Here is a 19,167-nt window from a genome sequence, read left to right on the forward strand (position 1 = left end):
AAACGAACACCTTACATACCTTATCCGTCAAGCCATCACTTAAAGAATCCCTTACTCTGATGCTTTCCCTTCACCCAAACCTATATATCGAGAAATACATCTTTAATCATACTTTCATCATATTTCCCATCAACTTATAAGTGCTAGTTATCGAAGACTAATTTGAGTTACGAAAATTTAGGCAAAGATCTCCCCATATTACCTACTTCCTCCAAATACCAAAACAACTCCCAACAGTACCAACAACATCAACAACAATATGATCAAGATTCTACAAGATAAATATGTGCAATTCCATCCAAAACTTTCTTCAAACCTCAATCTGCAAGCCAATAATACCAACACCACAAACTATAACTCTTATTCTAATAAATATTCTTAAATCAATGTTAATAAAGAGAGATTCATACCTTACTTTTACTAGAATAGGAAGATCTTCAATATTTGCTTTGAAACCAAGCCAGCTTCAACGCAAAACAAAACTATAATCACGGCTATACGTTACCCGGACCTCGATTAATACTCCTTCACTCGAAATTATTCAAAATTCTCACTTTTGTGTTATATATAAGCTCTCATATGTTGCTGAACTTTGCAGAATATTTTTGGAGATTACTATGGGGGGAAATGGGATTTTTAACCCTTTTATAGTAGATTAGAGTTGGTTGGCACCGACTCTAAAATCCTTCTGCGCGTTCGTGAAGGGTTGCCCAGTGCTACTCTGTGCATTCGCGCCCCATTTTGGTGCGTTCGCGCAGGGTTAGGCCCTGCACTGACAGTCCGTCTTGAAATGCTCATAATTCTCTATTCCGATGTCGAATCGACACGCGGTTTGTTGCGATGGAAACTAGACTTCCCGAACTTCAATGTAGGCTTTTATTTCACTACAAAACTCCTCATATACTAAAAGATATCCTTTCCTTAAGTAGGGCCAAAATTGCCCCTCATACTTTCTCTAAAATCCAACAAACTTAATTTCCTTGATTCACTTGCCCTCCAATCCTTCCGTAACTTATTATATAAACTTAAACCCTCATAAACATAGGATAAGCTCATCTAATCTCGTGTATCCTTAGAGGTAACTCCAATGTCCATACTTAAAACAGTCAATACCTACGAATTTCAACGTACAAAACTACGGGGTGTAACAGAGCCCATAATGACCTACTACTCCTCGTTCTTGTTCCGGACCTTCGGCCGTTGGGTCGAGACCTTAGACCCCAATTTTCATCGTATACAAATCTATATGGTCGCATAGAGAGAAGTAACTATATGTAGTATGTGTCTGATATATTTCTTGCTATTTGAGTACAAGGGTACGGTAGAGAGGGTTTTACCGAAGGATCCGACGAAATGAAGTTGTCTCTGATGTCACTCAATATGGATTTCTTAGAAGACGTTAGATGAAGCAAAGGCAAAGCGAAAACCCTAAAATAGGGGATGAAGAATAAAAAAGGTTAGCAAGAGAGGCTCAAGAATAGTAATGGCAGACAACGGGGTAGAGGTACATGTGTGGCCCTAAATCTCGCTGGGTTGAGTAGGCTAACAGAGAAGAGATGTGATGGGCAACGGTGGAAAATTCTGGAGACCGATAGAACTGCAAAGTGGAATAGCTACGTGGTTTTAACTTTTAAGCCAAGAAGACACGTAGCAGAATTAAGTATTTCAAATGACTAAATTGTCCTCAATGTGAATTTTATTCCTCACTAAGCAACCATGTCGAAACCACCTCTTATATATAATAGAAAAATAAGTATTTCAAATGACTAAATTGTCCTCAGTGTGAATTTTATTCCCCACTAAGCAACCATGTCGAAACAACCTCTTATATATAATAGAAAAATTCCAACAATACTCTAGCAATTTAAAAGTCACTTTTAGTTTAAAAGGAAAAAAAAGGACTCCTAATATCGTAGGAATAAAATGATCCTACATCTAAAAGAATTTGAAAGTGGGTGAAATTTGTTCTTGTAGTCCGTAGAAAAAGGAAGATCTTCTTCCATATTTAACTAATATGGACCAATTTATTACTCCCTTGTCCCATATTAGTTAGCCACATTATTAAAAATGTATGTTTCAAAATACTTGTCCATTTATAAAACCAAGATACAATTAATTAATTTTTTCCTATTTAATCCTGAACATTTTATTTTTCAAAGTAACTAATATTGATTAGAGTGCAATTTATTGAAGAGAGATAAGGATAATATAGTAAAATACACTTTCATCTATGATTTCTTAAAGGGCGTGTAAAGGAGAAAGTGGCCGACTAATATGGGACGGAGGGAGTAGTTAATAGTATTAGTAATTTTAAGTTATATTGAAATTTTGTAAAAAAGGACACGGACTATGAAATGGGAAAAAAAGGACGCAAAATATAAATGTCTTTAGTTCCAAAATTTCGTAATATAATTTTCACGTGTTACTAGCTTTTTTTTTCCATGCATGTTATATATTATATATAAATCAAATAAGGCGAAATTAAAATTTTAGTTGATTTCAAAATCCTAAATTTTAGGTGCTTAATTCAAATAAGAAAGGTTTAATAATGAAATTTTAATGGACTTATATCTCCTAAATATTAGACAATTATTAAATGACTATTTTGTCTATTGAAGAGTCTTTTAATGAAGAGCAAAAAGTTTAATCAACATTTCTAAGACCCTTCGTCCTTTTAATATAGTATAGATTAATGTATAAATATCAAGTAAAAAAAATGCCCACATGTAAGTAAAAGAATTTACAGAAATTCCCAAATTTCACAATACAAATATAAAGTAAAAGAAATACTTACATGTAAAAATCTATAATAAGAAACAAATGAAAAGGGAGAAAGCGAGAGAGCAACAAGAAGCAAGAATATCTAGCGAATGAATAACTATTTTTTAGGTTAATAGATAAAATCAATAGAAAAAAGTAACAGGAAAAATAAAAGTCATAGATGAAGCTCCTCCTTTATAAATGTTTATGCACAAGCCTTATTTTTCTTCAAAAGGACTTATTTTCGAAAAGAGCTTATTTAAACAAAAAAAAAAAAGGTGAGGTTTTTGGCCAAGCTTTTGAGAGAAAATAAGTACCTTTGGGGAGCAGCAGAAGCAGTTTTTCAAAAGCTAAAAGATGTAATTTTTCCCCATAAACACTTTTTTGAAAAGTACTTTTGAGAAAAATACACTTGAAAGCACTTTTTAAAAGGTAGGCCAAACGCTAATTGCTGTTCAAAAGTGTTTTTTAAATTAACTGGTCAAACACAAACTGTTTCTCATATAAAAAGTACTTTTTTAAAAAGCACTTTAAAAAAAAAATACTTTTCAAAATAAGTTGATTTTAGAAGCTTGACCAAACAGGCTATTAAACAAGGGTATAGGGTTCAAGTGTGGGTATGAAAAAAAAATTCTTGATAGGGCACACTTCCCCCGAATGGGCCATACGCAACACAATTCCAAATTAGTCGGGCTCTAATACGATACCGAGTACCGGATAGGAAACTAAAGAAACAAGGAAAATAAAATAGGAAGTCGACAGCTTTTCAAAAATAAACCTTAAAAATAGAAAGTAAATTTGACTTTAAAAAATAAGTTCAAGTCCTAGAAGTAATTAGTTGAAAAGTTTGTTATTTTATTGGAAACTTTTGCGATAAGCCCGAACCCAAACCTAAGATATAAAAGTAGATAATTTAATGAAAGACACATAATGTATGTTAGTAATAGTTAAATTTCATGTAAGTATATTTTTAATATATAAAAGCAAAACTTTCATTTCACTCCTTTAATATTTTGTTAATTTTTGAAATTATTTACTTCAAATCAAATGCGAAGCCAAAATTTGACGTTTATAAGTTTTGGATCCTAATTTTTTAAAGTTATTTAGCTCTAAATTAATAATCTATACATAGTTAATGAACTTTTAAGACAAATATATGCAGCGGATGGAGCTGTTCCTCCCTTAATCAGGGATCACGAGTTCGAACCTGGGTATGAAAAAATCTTTGGAGGGAACACTGAAAAAATCTTTGGAGGGAACGCTTCCCCCCAATGAGCGCTACGCAATGCGAATTATCTGGATTAATCAGACTCAAATGCGGATATTGGACACAAAATAAAACACCAAAAAACAAGGAAAATGAATTGATAACTTTTGAAAAGTAGACCTTAAGAACAAAAGGTAAATTTGACTTTAAAAAATATAATTAAGACCTGAAAATAATTAATTAAAAAGTTTAAAATTTTAATGGGAACTTTTGTGAGGATTACAAAAGCCCTTTAGTTGTCCTTATGTGTAGTAATAATAATAAAGTAATATGAGTTCTTTTGCACAAGAATAAGGTTCTCAATCAAACAAGATATTTCTCTTACAATATTTTCCGTAGAAATTGTTTCAAGGGGGAAAAATTGTCTTTGAAGTAGTATGAAAAGAACACTAGCTCTAATTAGGAAAAATCTACTAACTCGAACAAATGGATACATGTTCAGGAGATACTGAACTTTCAACAATTTCACTTCTCCACCGTTGGCCTATTCAATCTTTTCGACCATCTGCAGCAATCTCATAACAAAGACGTCTGATGAAAAGGACAATACTAAGATGGATTCTACCTTGTACAAAGATAACACAGGACTTCCAACAGCACAACGGCAGGGCAAATATTACAAGAATTAAACAAATAATCAGCTACCAACAGCACACTGGACAACCAGATTCTCGAGTTTTATAAAAATAAGAATGTCGAGAGCATCGTATCACATCCTATGGCTGAGGTTGTTGGAAGTATAATTTACATTCAGGAAAGGCCTCCAAGAAACTTGAAATCAGTTCTGGTGGCAACTGTAGCTGTAAAAGCACTTGGTGATATCTTTCAATTACCAAAAGCACAGTGCTTTCAAGATCCACATCTTCCAAACAACCTGAAGTAATCGAACAAATATAAGGGGAAAAAAGCAATACAAATCTTAGAAAATGAACATGAATACAGAAGATATTAGACACATAAAAGGCAGTAATAGAAGATGCAAATATTTAAGTAAAGTCAACTAGGACGTCTTTATCCTAATTTAATTGTGATATCTGAGCTGAATGGATATAAAGGATGCATATGGCCAACTCCAACCTGAGATTGAGGCATACTTCATTGATTGAAACTTGAGAGAAAAGACTTCAAGTCAACATATTTAAATGTGACAACCCACAGGTTATTGTTAACATGATCTCAAGTCTGTTTGCTACAGCTAGGCATTTTAAAATTCCAAACTTCGACAAGCAGATTTTTTTTTTTCCTTTAGGGCATAACCCCCAAGGGAACCCTTCAACTTTGACAAGCAGATCATCTCGTGAACCAAGATAAAAATCATTATGATTACAAAATAAGCAAATTAATGTTGATGATTTTAATAAAAATGATCAATTTCTTCTATAAAACAGCTAGAAGAGATTAATTTTGTTTACTTCTATAAACAGTTCAAATAAGTAATCTTATTCACCCTGCACATCAATTGTCTGCATCCTTGTGGTATTTTTAAAAATGAGAGTATTGGCAGGCTTACCCAGTTCAATTTCTAGCTCTTGATCTTCCACGTCTCCTTCTTCCACAATGGTTCCATTTTCCATTTCTACTGCTGTCTTGGCACACCTCTCCAAGAACTCTTCTTCAGTTTCTTCAAGTTCGTCATCTTCAGAGTCCTAGCATTGAAATAAGAACAATAACAATCACCTATAGTTACCTATTGCAAATGTATTATTGAAATGTATTTTTACATGATGAATGTATAGTTGCTTTGCATGCGAGAGATACGGGGTTCGCGCTCCGCATCTCCATTTTACTTGTCAGGAAAAAGGAATATATAATGAATGTATAGCATATGTCCACTACTTCTTACTTCCACTACATGCTTTTCATGCATGTGTGATGGAGCAAACAAACAGAAATCATGGATAATGATGCAAAAAGACAACAATATGGCAGACGTCATTGACAATATCCTGTGATATATAAACGCTATGACTGTTTTTGTGTGTGTGTGTGTGGTGTGTTTGGAGGGGTGGTAGCTAAAGATAATTAAACAAGACAGAATTAATTTGGTGAGCTAACCTCGTCATCATCATCTTCAGTTTCCTCGTCACCAGAAGCCTGATCTTCACTTTCTTCATCTTCCTCTTCTTCTTCCAGTTCTTTTAACTTCAAAAATGCTTCCATCAGTGAAGCAACGCAATCATGTAGCAATGAACTCCGTTCATTTAGCCGTCCTATCAGCTTGTCAAGAGATTGTGCCAGTGCCATCACTGGTAAAATTAAAATAGAAAAAAACAGACATACAGAGACAGTGCTGATGAGATTCTTAGGAGAAAGTTCTTTACACTCAATAAGAGCAGAAAAATTGAATACTTAAAAGGCAAAAAAGCAATAGTTAACCACGAGGTATAATAAAAATTAGTGTAACGTTGCAATCTAATAACATGCATTGTAGTTGTGGACAGATAAATAGATCTAGATAATAACAGTAGCATTTCAGAACGAACAATAATGGCTAATGTAAAGCCATGGCATCACCAAATTATTTGTTGCCCCATGTGAGAAAGTCAAGTAGGGAAGTCCCTAATTGCGCTAAAAATCTTAAGTAGTTGGGGAAAAAGAAAAAGAATACTAACCTACCAACTTGATCTCAGACTCTGATGACAAACTATGCTCAAATTTGCTTGTTGAGATAACTGCCAAAGCGGATAGAAAGACTGTAAAGCTTTCATGTTCAATGCCCTCTATAATCTTCTCTACAATATCCGGGAAACATAAATAACATGATGATATTGCAAGCAACAAAGGTTTCCATAGCGGGACAGGCTTGTTTCTAAGCTCTCTAAAACGAGAAAATGCTGCCTGACACAAGGAAATCACCAAAGATTGCTTGACACCTTCTCCTTCAGGTAAGTAACTGGGATTATGTAACAGAATGTGGACACAAGAGGATGCCCTCCATACTGCAGATGGATATTGTGAAAAAGCTTCTGTAATGAATGCACCAATTCCTTCAAGGATGGATTTCTGGGGAACAGGTGGAGCAGGAGGCAACGGCAATTTTCCTACAATAAAATTCTTCACAGCAAACTTCCTGTCTAGGCTAACAGCCTTCTTGATACAGTTAAAAATTGATAAATCCTCCATCTCCTCCCATGCATGCCAATCAGCTATGAGATATGACCAGACCAGCATCAGCTCTGAGACTTTTAGCTTCAAAAGTTCGTCAGTTTCGGTAATTCCTTGCACAATGAAACCAAGCAATGTGGAGCAGTCATCAACACATGATGCAGCAGGCACTGAGAAGGCAACTTCATGTTCCTGATAATTGGAAAAAATAATATGAGAAGGTAACAAGAGATTTGAGCACATAAAAAGCAAAAGAAAATTAAATTCTTCTTATCACTCCGCTATCCCAAGTCGAATCTACAGAAGGGAGACCTCTATCCTCTTAATCTTTAGAGTAGATATTATATATAGGATAACTAATACACTGCAGTGCCCAATAAAGTCACGATGAATAGGAATGCTGACAGTGACCAGTTAAGTACAAGTTGAATCTAACTGGGGTTCTCGTTGGTGGAGGAACTGGATCCGAAAAAAGAGACTTTAGTTGTAAGATATCTACTGAAATAGTTGCCAGAATGGACATCTTATTCAAAGAGAAAGATGTCAAATATCTGAATTTCTTTTTGTGGGAGGTGCGAAGATCCAGTAGGTGCCACTCCCTTCTCGGAGAACCGTACGTGAGATTCTGCCAAATACAGCTCCAACCCGAGCTTAAATCAATATATGAACAACTTTGGGTTATGCATGAGAAGCTAAAAGACTTAATCTAATTAAACTTGGTATGGAATTCAGAATACCAAACAAACATCTATTGCAGTATAAACACTAGAGTCAAGCTGCATCCACACTAAGGTGATTGCATTTTCAATATAGACAAATGAGCTTGAACAGGCCTCCACCATGATGTTACAGGGATATTTATTTTACTGAAGTATGAGAACATTACATTGACAAAAAAGTAAATGATGGAACATATATGTATACATGCTTGTGTCGTAATCTAGCCATTCACTTTATTATTAATCTTGATACATGGTTCAAGACTAACCATCGGTTGAGCAGATCTTAGCCAGGCATGCTGTAGGAGATCTGAAAATGCTCTCATCATGGTGGCCTGACCAGAAACCCACAATTGACTAGAACCATCCTGCGCATTTTCTTCAGATGCCGAGTCTTCCCAGCACTGAGCCATGACTGCTAGTGTTGCAAAGCACTGTTCCACCATCTATCAGACGCAAGTCAGTAATTTCAGATCTCAATATGCGCTCAATTATATGTGTGGATGAGTTCATTTTTCTAAACTTCAGAATTGGGTGAAGAGCAAGGTTGAATCTAGAACATGACAATGCATTCATTAACTGGTCAACATAAGAAAGGGGATTTAAGATTTTGTCTCAAGGTACGTCAGTTACAAGAAGGAATCATACAGTTTAGTCTTATTCCTATCACAGTAATGACTTTTGAATCCCTGACCATGTGATTTGATATTAACAGGACTAGGAAAGATGAAGTTTCATTGAGCTAAAGAGGGAGCAATCCAACCTACATAACTTCCATTTAAACTATTAAACGATGAATAGTGAACCACATAGCTCCGTAAATGTGCACAAGATATGTTTGATTTTCATGCCAATTACCAAAATGATAATTAGAATCATCAAAAGATTTGCAAAAGAATAAAAACAAGTACATCAGACACACAAGAAAAAGTACCTGAGGCCATGGCTCCAGATCTAAAGGTAAGTTCTTTGAGATTTCTCTAACCAACAGACAAACAATATCTGGAATATGAGGTGAAATTTTTTCATTCCCAGCCTCGATTATTGTACTTAGAAGCTGAAAGTAAATGGAGCTATCTTCTTCCTCATCACTAATCCTATGACAAACCACTTGAAGAAGTGGTAACCACTCAGGTGGCATGTACTCATTCTGCAGTTAAAAAAGTTCAAGCATTATTTAGACTATCATACTTCAAGTTCATAAAATAGGTTAGCCATTTTACCCACTTACTTCAACGAGTTGGGCAATGGCAGCAGCAGCTGTCACCCGCACAGGATAACAAGAAACACCCCCTATATCTGACATTGTTAACGCTTTCACTAATGAAGAATAAATATCAGCACTCATACCCTGTTGTGGAAACAGAAAAAAGGAATTTACTCCACGAAATGCCTAATAGCAAAGTATAATTTTAAAAAGTATCATCAAAACAATTATCTCACTTCAGAAAGACATGAAGCAAGCTCTCCTAGGACCCAATTTGCAGAGGCAATTAAATATGGTTGAGGAATTGGTGTTTCATACAGTGGTAGCACCCGAGTCCTAACTAGAGTTTCAGTAAATCCAGGCTTCTGCTCTGTTAGAAACTGAGAATACAATGCCAGATGATTAATAGAAGTGCACAATTTTTTTATTACAAAAAAGTACTCCATCCGGATCAAAAAGAGTGTCCACTTAGCCTTTTTTTCTTTGCTCAAAAAGAGTGTCCACTTATCAAATCAAGAAAGAATTAACCTTATATTTTCAAATTTGCCCCTATTAAGTGTAGTTGAACAAATCCCATTACCTATTTAATTACGGGCAGTTTAGTCAAATTACCTATTTTCGTCTAGGAGTTAGCATTTTCTTAAGGGTGTGCAAATGGCTAAGCGGACACTCTTTTTGATCCGGAGGGAATATATTTTGAAATACTAGTATAATCTCTCCTTACATCTAAAAGGCTGCTATAGGCCATCAAGACTCCATAATATCTGTCAAAGTTTAGACAAGGAAATGATAGTAAATCTCGTATACAGGATGTAAGCATAATAAAGGAAGGTTAGAAAAAAGAAAAAAACAGGTCCGGATAAATGAAAATACAAAGTAGGATAATTTAGTTAACGGCATGACATTAGAATGAGCGCTCTTTGTCTTATGCCAACTTAGAGTTCAAACTTCAAAGAATTATAGAGTAATATAATGATTCTCCGAACTTTAACCGAATAAATAGCCTCGACCGTAATCCTATTGAATTTTAAATGGTGGAGAACTTTCTGAATAGGTTCCAGTGAAATGGGTACTGAAGTACAGTGATATAAGACCATAAATTACAAAGTTAAAGGAGTTGATATCATAGTTTTGTTTAACTCACTCATTTACTGTGTTTTCTCTGTTATCAGTGGGAACAGGAAACTTTGACAAGAATGGAAGCACCAACAACTCCCCCATCGAGCTGGAACCTTTTCTTTTATATTTTTCTCCTTTCTTACGCTTTGATGAAGCTGTAGAAGTCTTGACAGGAGGTCCCTAGAGGTCCAAGAGTAAATAATAGATAACTATGTGCCCTTTAATAGAAGAAGCTGGAGGAATATATATCACGGAAAACTAACCATTGATAATGAAATAACACCAAGCAAGTTTAAAGCACTTTTCCTTGCTGTGAACAAATCATCTCTCCATCCAGAAATTTCTTCCTGCAGGATCATAAAAATCAGATACTTTCCTAAGAATGAGAGTATACAACTTACAAGGACGATCAAAGATTTGAACATACAAGGTCAGAGGGAAGATTTTTCCTTATGTACTCATCCGGATCTTCTTCCCACTCTGTTGTGTCCTACTTTGCAGACATTTAAGCCTTTAATCAGAACTCCAGAAAAATATGCGACAACAAAGAAAAGAAACTCATGTACACTGGCTTGTCTGGAAGGCAAATTCTTGGAATAGCTGACCTTCTCATTCATCACAAGAGCTGGGAAGATTGCAGCGTTCAGCAAGGAAGAGAAGTGGGGTGAAACCAGTCGCCATCCCTGTTTCAGATGATAAATAATATACTTCAGCTTTGAGACTCGAACAGTAGCAGGCACTAACCATTAAAGTCCTTTTCGAGAGAGACGAAACCATGGAATTAGCATAAATGTCTAAAAAGAGAAAGAAGCAAGGAACGCGAAAGAACAAGCAGGAAAATAAAACTTTTGACCATGAAGACAACTGAACAAACTTACTGGGCCTGTCTCTAAAACACGAGAAATAACATCAAAGGCTAATGAAACAATCCTTTCTGACAGCGAATCCAGTTTCTGCACCGAAGGAATAAGTAGACGAAGAGAGAAAATAGAAAATAAAATGATCACGGGAAGAGTGAGATGAGAATAGCGTGTGGGAACGGCACTTACAAGAAACAACATAAGAGTTCATGAGACAATCTTTACAGAAAATATTAAGATTAAGCACATATTCTGCTTATACGCCACAACTTAAGTGTAGTTAAAGAACAGAGAATCTGACAGTAAAATGCTGAATTAAACAAAAAAAAAAAAAAACTATTTACTAGCCATTCCAGTGCAACAACATTATGAAACAGCTGACATGAAAGTCCATCCTTTTAGAACTCTATCAAGTAATACTCGTAAAACTTACATTTATGATTGTGCTATGCTTGACAATTTCTGAAACACATTTCACCATATCAGGCATCAGTCTGCCATTGTAAGAATAGAAGAAATTTGAACAAAAAACAGGATTTCTAAATTTTTCTTATTGGAGCAAATACAATGCATTTTTGACAGCATACTTGTCAGCAAACTTCCGATGCCGGGTGACTAAAGCACAGAAAATTAGCAGACTTCTCTTTGCAGTCTTCATCCGCAGCGAATACCCATCTTTGCAGGGCAAGCCACCATCAAAACTTAAAGAATTCAGAATCCGTATCAGATCTTGACAAATAGAAGGAAGCAAAGGAGCCAAGGCAGACGGCATGTGAGATTTCACCTATAATATTGATGGATTTAAGATTATAATACTGATCAAGCAGGTTCACAACAGAAACCTTACTGGAGGAAGACAGGTGCCCAGATAAATATTACTTGGACGCATAAAAGGACATATTGGTAAGAGAATTCCTCCTAGTAATTTCAATAGTATTGAAAAGAAGAAAAATAGTGCATTGATATCTTATCTGACCACCAGATCACTTTGATTGCATATGTTGTAAACAGTTGTTTCTTTTTCCAAAAGAAAGGAAATGAGACCGTTCCTCGGTAAACCAAGGAACCAATGTTTTGAATGAAACAAGATCTATTGTCCTGGCATAGATGAACATCCACGCTTTATCATTCATCTTTTCCGGAAAGCAAAAGATCTTGCCTGCATTAAGCTATATCTAAATACACTTAAGTTTTGAAGCTTCAAGATCACATGTAAAACATTGAAAATAAATCACTTTAACTTGTGTACTGGTGCCTAGTTCCCATTTTCAGCAGAATTACTTTTACAGGTATAACCAGCTTCCTCTACTCAATATGCTTGACAACTGTATGAAGCAATTTCCTTCTATCATTTTCATTATTTTCTATATCTCAGAGATCTTTCGGATCTGATATCTCCAATGCTGTCTGCTAACTTCTTAAGAGAAAAAACAAAACAGAACCTAGAGCTCAAACGATAGTTGACCTTTCGTTGGTCAAACATCACGTATTGTAAGTTTATCCTCACCGCAAAATAGATGCACTTGCATATGATGAGAAGGATGGTTTCTGTCTGCACTTCTGATGTATGTTGGGCATCTGATACCTGTTTCATGCAACAATGAGTCGGCACTTCCAAAATACTCTAAAGTAATATGTTCCGATATGGAAGTACATAGAGCAAGAGGAATGTTGGAAGTTATGTGGACCTTTTCGATGCAGAGGTGAAATACAGCAAGTAAGGGCACAATGATGTCTCTTGTAATAAGCTCTAGCTGCGGTGGAACTGGCTCCTTCGCAAGTTTTGGATTCAAAAAGTACTGCCACAAGACATAAGATGAGATCACTACAAGAACCTAAGCAGAGAGATTTTTACAACAGATTTGGAATAAATGAGGAATCTGGTTTTGTTAGTTATTCTGTCAAAATAATTTGATTTTAACCAGATTATAGAATGCTGTATTTTTTTTTATTTTTATTTTTTATTCTGTCAAAATAATTTGATTTTAACCAGATTATAGAATGCTGTATTTTTTATTTTTATTTTTTATTTTAATAAGTCTACAAAATGATCTATATCCTCTAATCCTATTTCTTTACACCAAAAGTAGAAAGATACTATACAATTCCATTTTACTTTCTGAATGGAATTGGATCTATCTTTAAAACACCTCCCATTCCTTTCTTTCCAGATGGTCCACCAGATACAATGTGGGATCATCCTCCGCCGCTTCTTTTGACTCTTGCTGCCTCCTCTTCTCATCCAACAACTTGGTAGATCTGCAGTGTGCTCTGGCATAGTCCATGTTGTCTCTGTCAGGTTGAAAAATAGGGACCATAGTTCTGCTGTGAATTTGCAGTGAAGAAAGAGGTGGTTGTTGGTTTCATCAGTTTCATTGCATAGAAAACATCTGCAGACTATTATGTTTCCTCTTTTCTTCAACACTTCATGAGTCAAAAAAGCCCTCTTTGCCACCAACCAAGTGAAACATTTCACCTTGGTTGGTACTGGACACTTCCAAATTTTTATCCAAAATCTTTGGTGCTCCTCATTGTGCCCTATGTCCTCCTTTCTGTAAGCTCTGTTTACTGAGAATTGTCCATCACTATTGTGTCTCCATCGCCAAGTATCTGCATCAGTGCTGGTACCTTGGAAGTTACCAATCCTGCTCAACAGATCAGCCACCCGATCTATCTCCCAATCATTCAAAAATCTTCTGAAAGTTAAGTCCCATCCGTGTACGCTCCATATTTCATTTATAGTCACCTCTGGGTTATTGCATAAAATGAACAAGTCTGGATAAGTATCCATAAGTGGGATTTGCTCATTCCAAGCATCCTTCCAGAACCTTGTTTTTTCCCATCACCTACTTTCATCTTCAAGTTTCTTTCCAGCTTTGGCCAAAGTGCTCTTATAGTCTTCCAAACTCCAACTCCATAAGTACCATTGCATACATTTGTACACCAGTGATTGAGTTCACCAAACTTGCATTTGGTAACCTCCTTCCACAATGCATTTTCCTCAGTGTTGTATCTCCATAGCCATTTCATCAATAAGCTGTTATTTTGAGACCTCAAGTTTCTTATACCCGGCCCACCCCTTTCTTTCCCCTGCATTGCAACCTGCCATTTCACTAATTTGTAACCTTTGCCCTCTTTATTCCCTTGCCACAAAAATTCCCTTCTGAGTCTCTAATTTTTTCTGGATGTTTGCTAGTAAGGGAAACAGAGACATAACATAAGTAGGCAAAGAATCCAGAACAGAACTGATCAGGGTAACCCTTCCTCCCAAAGATAAGTATTGAGCCTTCCACCTAACAAGTTTCTTTTCTGTTTTCTCCACTATCCCATCCCAAATTCCTTCTGCTTTGTGGTTGCTGCCCAGAGGCATGCCAAGATAAGTTGTAGGCAAATTCTCCACTTTACACCCTTAAATGTGAGCAAGAGTCTGTAAGTTTGGCACCTCCTTAATTGGAAACAGACTAGTTTTCCCCCAGTTGACCTTCAATCTTGAACAGGCCTCAAAAATTGTCGGAATCACTCTAATGTAGCCAATCTGTTCAACTTTAGGTTCACAAAAAATCACAGGTTCTCCATTCACAAGAACAGAGAACCTGACAGTTTTAATGCAAAAATCAATCCACTTCAACCATTTCTCACCAAAGCCCATCTGTCTCAAGATGTTCAACACATATTCCCAATTAACATGTTTATAAGCCTTTTCAATGTCCAGTTTACACATAACCCCTGGTTCAACACCTTAAAGTCTTGAATCCACACATTCACTAGCAATAAGTGCAGCATCCATGATTTGTCTCCCTTTTATAAATGCCATCTGATGCTTATTTACTAGATTGTTAACTACCAGCTTAAGTCTTTCAGCCAATAGTTTTGCCACAATCTTGTAAATGCCACTTATGAGACTTACAGGTATGAAGTCTTTCAGTTCTGAGGCACCTGCCTTTTTGGGGATTAATGCTATGAAAGTTGCATTGAAGCTTCTCTCAAACTTCTGACTGTCATGAAAATATTGAATAGTTTTCAGTAAGTCATCTTTCAGAACCTCCCAGAAGGCTAAGTAAAATGACATAGGAAATCCATCAGGCCCAGGGGCCTTCCCCATGGCACATAGTTTAATGCACTTCAATATCTCTGCCTCATCAAACTGCCTTTGTAACCACTCTTGATCTTCCTCTGAAATCCTTGTTGCTTCATGTAACCCAAATTCTAGCCTCCACCTTTCTGTTTCCTTGTAAAGATTCTTGTAGAAATTCTGGATTGCTGCTTTAATTGCTTCAGGATCTGTCACCTCCTCATCCCCCACCTTCAGATAATCAATTGTATTAACCCTTTTATGGGCTGTAGCAATCCTGTGAAAGTATTTAGTATTTTTGTCTCCTTGTCTCAGCCATTGAATCCTAGATCTTTGCTTCCAAGCTATCTCCTCATTTCTAGCTACTTCCTCAAATTCCAAGGCTAGATTTGGTTTCTGAATTAGCTCATCATCTGTTAAAGCTCTTTATTCTTGAACTGTCTCCCAGTTAGCCAATTGGTTAAGAATGTTTTCCTTCCTCTGTTTCCAGTTGCCCCTATTATCTTTGCTTCACCCCTTAAATTTTTCTTCCAGCATTTTCAGCTTTTCAGCCAAAACAAAACCAGATCTCCCATTGACATTGAAGGGACCCCACCAAAGTTTCACTTTTCCTTTAAAGCCCTCAACTCCCATCCACCAGCTTTCAAATTTGAAGTAGGACTTTTTGAAGTTCATCTCTCCACATGATAGCATGATAGGATTGTGATATCAGATTCCATCTTTGGTAAAACTGACTGCTTAATAAGTGTGAATTGTTCCTCCCAGCCATGTGTAAGATCCTCCAACTAAAGGAGGATCATGTTACAGCTCTATTTTCATATGGCTCAATGCAAAGCCTGCTAGATCACCCGCCAAATGCTTAAACTAATTTGTAAACTACTAGCAAGCTGTGGGGTGGCATTGCAAGCTCTTGAAAGAAAATGATTGATATAGAAACTGTCCATTGGGGTAGACAACCAGAATCAGAGAAACTGGAGAATTAGAACGCAAAGAAAGGTTCTTTTTCTTTATTTTTTTCTTTTTAAGTGTATGCATTCAAAATAACATGAAAGATCTGATTTGCCGCTCTGCAATTTAACAGACCGTTATTTAATTTGATGTCCGTTAGTTGAAAGACTAAAATCACACGCATTGTTTAACTGAAGTTCGAATGCGCTCAACCTAATATCACAAGAATAAAATAGGAATAATGCAATAACACAAGGACTAAAAAAGCTATTTTCCCTTTGCTTTATGAGATGAATAGATAAACAAAGAAACTAGGAACCATGCATGTTATGAAAGTCAAATTCATCATACTTTGAGATAACAGCAAAAGATTTGCAAACGACTAATTATGAGCACATCATTTCCAGGAAAAAAGAGTTGCCAGTTTAGAGAGTTAATTCTCCTTTAAGGTTGACAGAATAAAAAAAGTACTCCCTCCATCACAATTTAAGTGTCTTACTTTCCTTTTTGGTATGTCCCAAAAAGATTGTCTCTTTCTATATTTAGTAAGTTTTTCAATTCCGACATTCTACATGGCAAGTTTAAGACCACAAAACTTAAAAGGACTACACACATCTTTAATTTAAGACCACAAAATTCAAAAGTCTCCCTTTGTTACTTAAACTCCGTGCCCAGTCAAACTAAGACACTTAAACTGGGACGGAGGGAGTACCTGGAAGGGTCTAATGAGTGAGTGAAGAATCGTGAGTGCATTGATGGTTTTCCATTCAGAATTCGGATTCTTATCAATCAGATCGCTGCGCTGAATGACGGACCTCAGCTCAGGCACAAGCTCAGGCCAGGCATCCTTCTTCACAAACTCAACTGCAACAATTGAGCGAAACTGAAAACAAAGAAAAGAAAAGAAAATTATAACATCCTCATTAATTACACGCAATAGAACAAAAAAAGCTATGCCCAAAGCACTTACAGCTTCAACTAATATTTTAAGAACCGTTGGTTCAGCTTGAAGCAAAGAGCGCACGAATGCATCTCTAAACTCTTTGGTGATTCCTGAATTTGTATGAGTAGAATCAACATTTCGTCTAGTGAAGTTCTTGAGATATGTGGCTGCAGCTACTTTCTGACCTCCATTCTCACCTCCTATAAAGTATAGCACACAAATTAACTTAACAGTATGCAAAAAGCAAAAGCATAATCAGATAAACACTCCTTCAAAATAATAAACTGAATTAGTGACAGTGGCAAAATGAAATCTATTACTGACACTTTTCGCTTCCCAAGATTCAAATTGCATCAACTTTGACAACATTTTAAGATGCATTTTTTCACCAAATTGATGTGAGAAAGTTGCAACTTATTTTTCATGTAGTTTTTAAATATATGATCTTAAAATATTGAGTTAATCTAATTCAAAATTTAGCTTCAAAGTTTAGTCAAACGGACTCTGAAAAAGCTAAAAATATCACATAAATTGGGACGGAAGTAATATTACTGGAAATCAGGGTTAATGAATATATATCCGAAATGCAGAGTACCTATGGAGATAGAGAGGAGAGTGAAGGGGAATTGTGGGAGAGTAGAGAGCCGATCCAGAGCATCTGTAGCGTCGTTGCGGACAGCAGCCTCGGGGCTAAGAGTTTGGTTGAGTAGCTCACCAATTTCCATAACGTATGTGTGGTGGCGCAACGGCAGAACCCTAGTCAAAGACTGTTGCTAACAAACAGTCACTACACAAGTTGGCAAAAAGAGCTGTAAAATGAAACAAAATAGTTGGCAAAAATAGCGATTATTGGAAGCGCGGGAAAATTGACATTCGCGCCGTCATTTTCTTGTTTTTCCCCCCTTTATATACTTTAATTAATCCCATAATTTCAAATCTTGTCTGTGTGTAATAAGTGAGAGTACTAACTTTCTTTATAGATTAATTTAAAAGATTATCGATAATTTGTTATTCCAAGTTTCTCATTTTTTTAAGTGGTCAAAAACAAATTTCTAAAAAAGTAAGTAAACAGTGGCATTCCACTCCTCTGAATCCTCTAACACACACTACCGTCCGTAGCCCCCTGCACCCCGCGCATTGTATTTGCTTAAATTATTTATTGGTGCTTCTGGATAATATTTTGCGTTTACTTACAAAACATCCAAAAATAAATAAAATATCATTTTTTTAAGAAAATGTTTTCCTTCATACCATGTATACCCAACATTTACATTTGACCTTCAAAAGACTCTTTATTCTGTTTAGTGGTTTCCCATCGATATTCAGTACCCACTTCAAACCCAATTAATTCAGATTCGTGTCACAAATCCCACTTTAAAAGCTTCCATCAAAGGTGATTCCAATTTGACTTGTATTCAAAGGCGTAAAAAGACTAGAAATTTATATGATGTTCTATAACTCTAACGAGTGTAAAGTGGATCACAACCTCTTCTCCAACTTGGGAAGAGACAACATTTTTCAAAAGTTTCATGCATTTTCTTTGCTTTTGTTGTTCTTTCTCTTCTCCTACTTATCTTTCACATATTATTATTTTTTCTATCACAGAAATCATTTTTCTCAATTTCTTCTTAATTATCATGGAGTCTAGACTTTGAATAGTAGCCACAAGACGTTCATTCTTGATTTTCTTTAGATATTGTAACAACCCAACCCCTCTTTTTGAGTAATTGTGTATTAAATCATGATTCGAGACATGATATAAGTCAATAACATTATTTGACACTTGTTGGTAAGGTCTGCGTTGAGACCTAAAGGGCCCGAGTGAGTTTCGATGCTAATACACTTCTTTTGATGTTGTAGAATTTGTTGATTTTAGCTTCCTTCTTTGTGGCCGTGAGGGAGGAAGTCGCAAGCGCAAAGGCTTAGAGGATTGGTCAACATGACCATGTGTGGGGACTTTGTGATTGGGCGAAGGGTGGTTAACAAATCAGTCCAGTCACACTTCTTGCACGATTGCGAAAGGATAAGTTTAGATGTATATGTAACGACCCTGCTTGGTCGTTTTAAGAACCAATGTTTTCTTTTGTGTGTCTTCAATTTCAAAAGTTTTGTTATATTATTTTTGACTCGCTTGCATAATTTGAGATCAATCAGGCGTCACTTGATT

At 36.0% G+C, this 19,167-nt stretch overlaps 1 protein-coding gene across 2 annotated transcripts; it reads right to left on the minus strand.

Moving 5' to 3' along the window:
- Positions 1-4,318: 4,318 nt before the first annotated feature.
- On the minus strand, positions 4,319-18,033 carry LOC132034494 (importin beta-like SAD2 homolog). Of its 2 annotated transcripts, none has more exons than XM_059424878.1 (21): positions 17,596-18,033; positions 17,028-17,200; positions 16,770-16,940; positions 12,726-12,836; positions 12,545-12,622; positions 11,625-11,821; positions 11,471-11,531; positions 11,056-11,130; positions 10,783-10,860; positions 10,605-10,667; positions 10,441-10,524; positions 10,203-10,357; positions 9,783-9,822; positions 9,295-9,438; positions 9,083-9,202; positions 8,786-9,001; positions 8,121-8,285; positions 6,640-7,324; positions 6,083-6,273; positions 5,538-5,673; positions 4,319-4,901 (listed from the first exon to the last, which is right to left on the minus strand). In XM_059424878.1, exons 1-21 carry the CDS (start codon positions 17,723-17,725, stop codon positions 4,744-4,746), a joined length of 3,231 nt encoding a protein of 1,076 aa, XP_059280861.1. In that variant the 5' UTR covers positions 17,726-18,033; the 3' UTR covers positions 4,319-4,743. The 2 variants fall into 2 exon arrangements, with proteins under 2 accessions (XP_059280861.1, XP_059280858.1); XM_059424875.1 differs by having other exon boundaries at positions 8,121-8,297; positions 17,596-18,028.
- Positions 18,034-19,167: the final 1,134 nt, after the last annotated feature.

This window comes from Lycium ferocissimum, chromosome 10 (assembly GCF_029784015.1).
Source record: "Lycium ferocissimum isolate CSIRO_LF1 chromosome 10, AGI_CSIRO_Lferr_CH_V1, whole genome shotgun sequence".
Lineage (NCBI taxonomy): Eukaryota > Viridiplantae > Streptophyta > Magnoliopsida > Solanales > Solanaceae > Lycium > Lycium ferocissimum.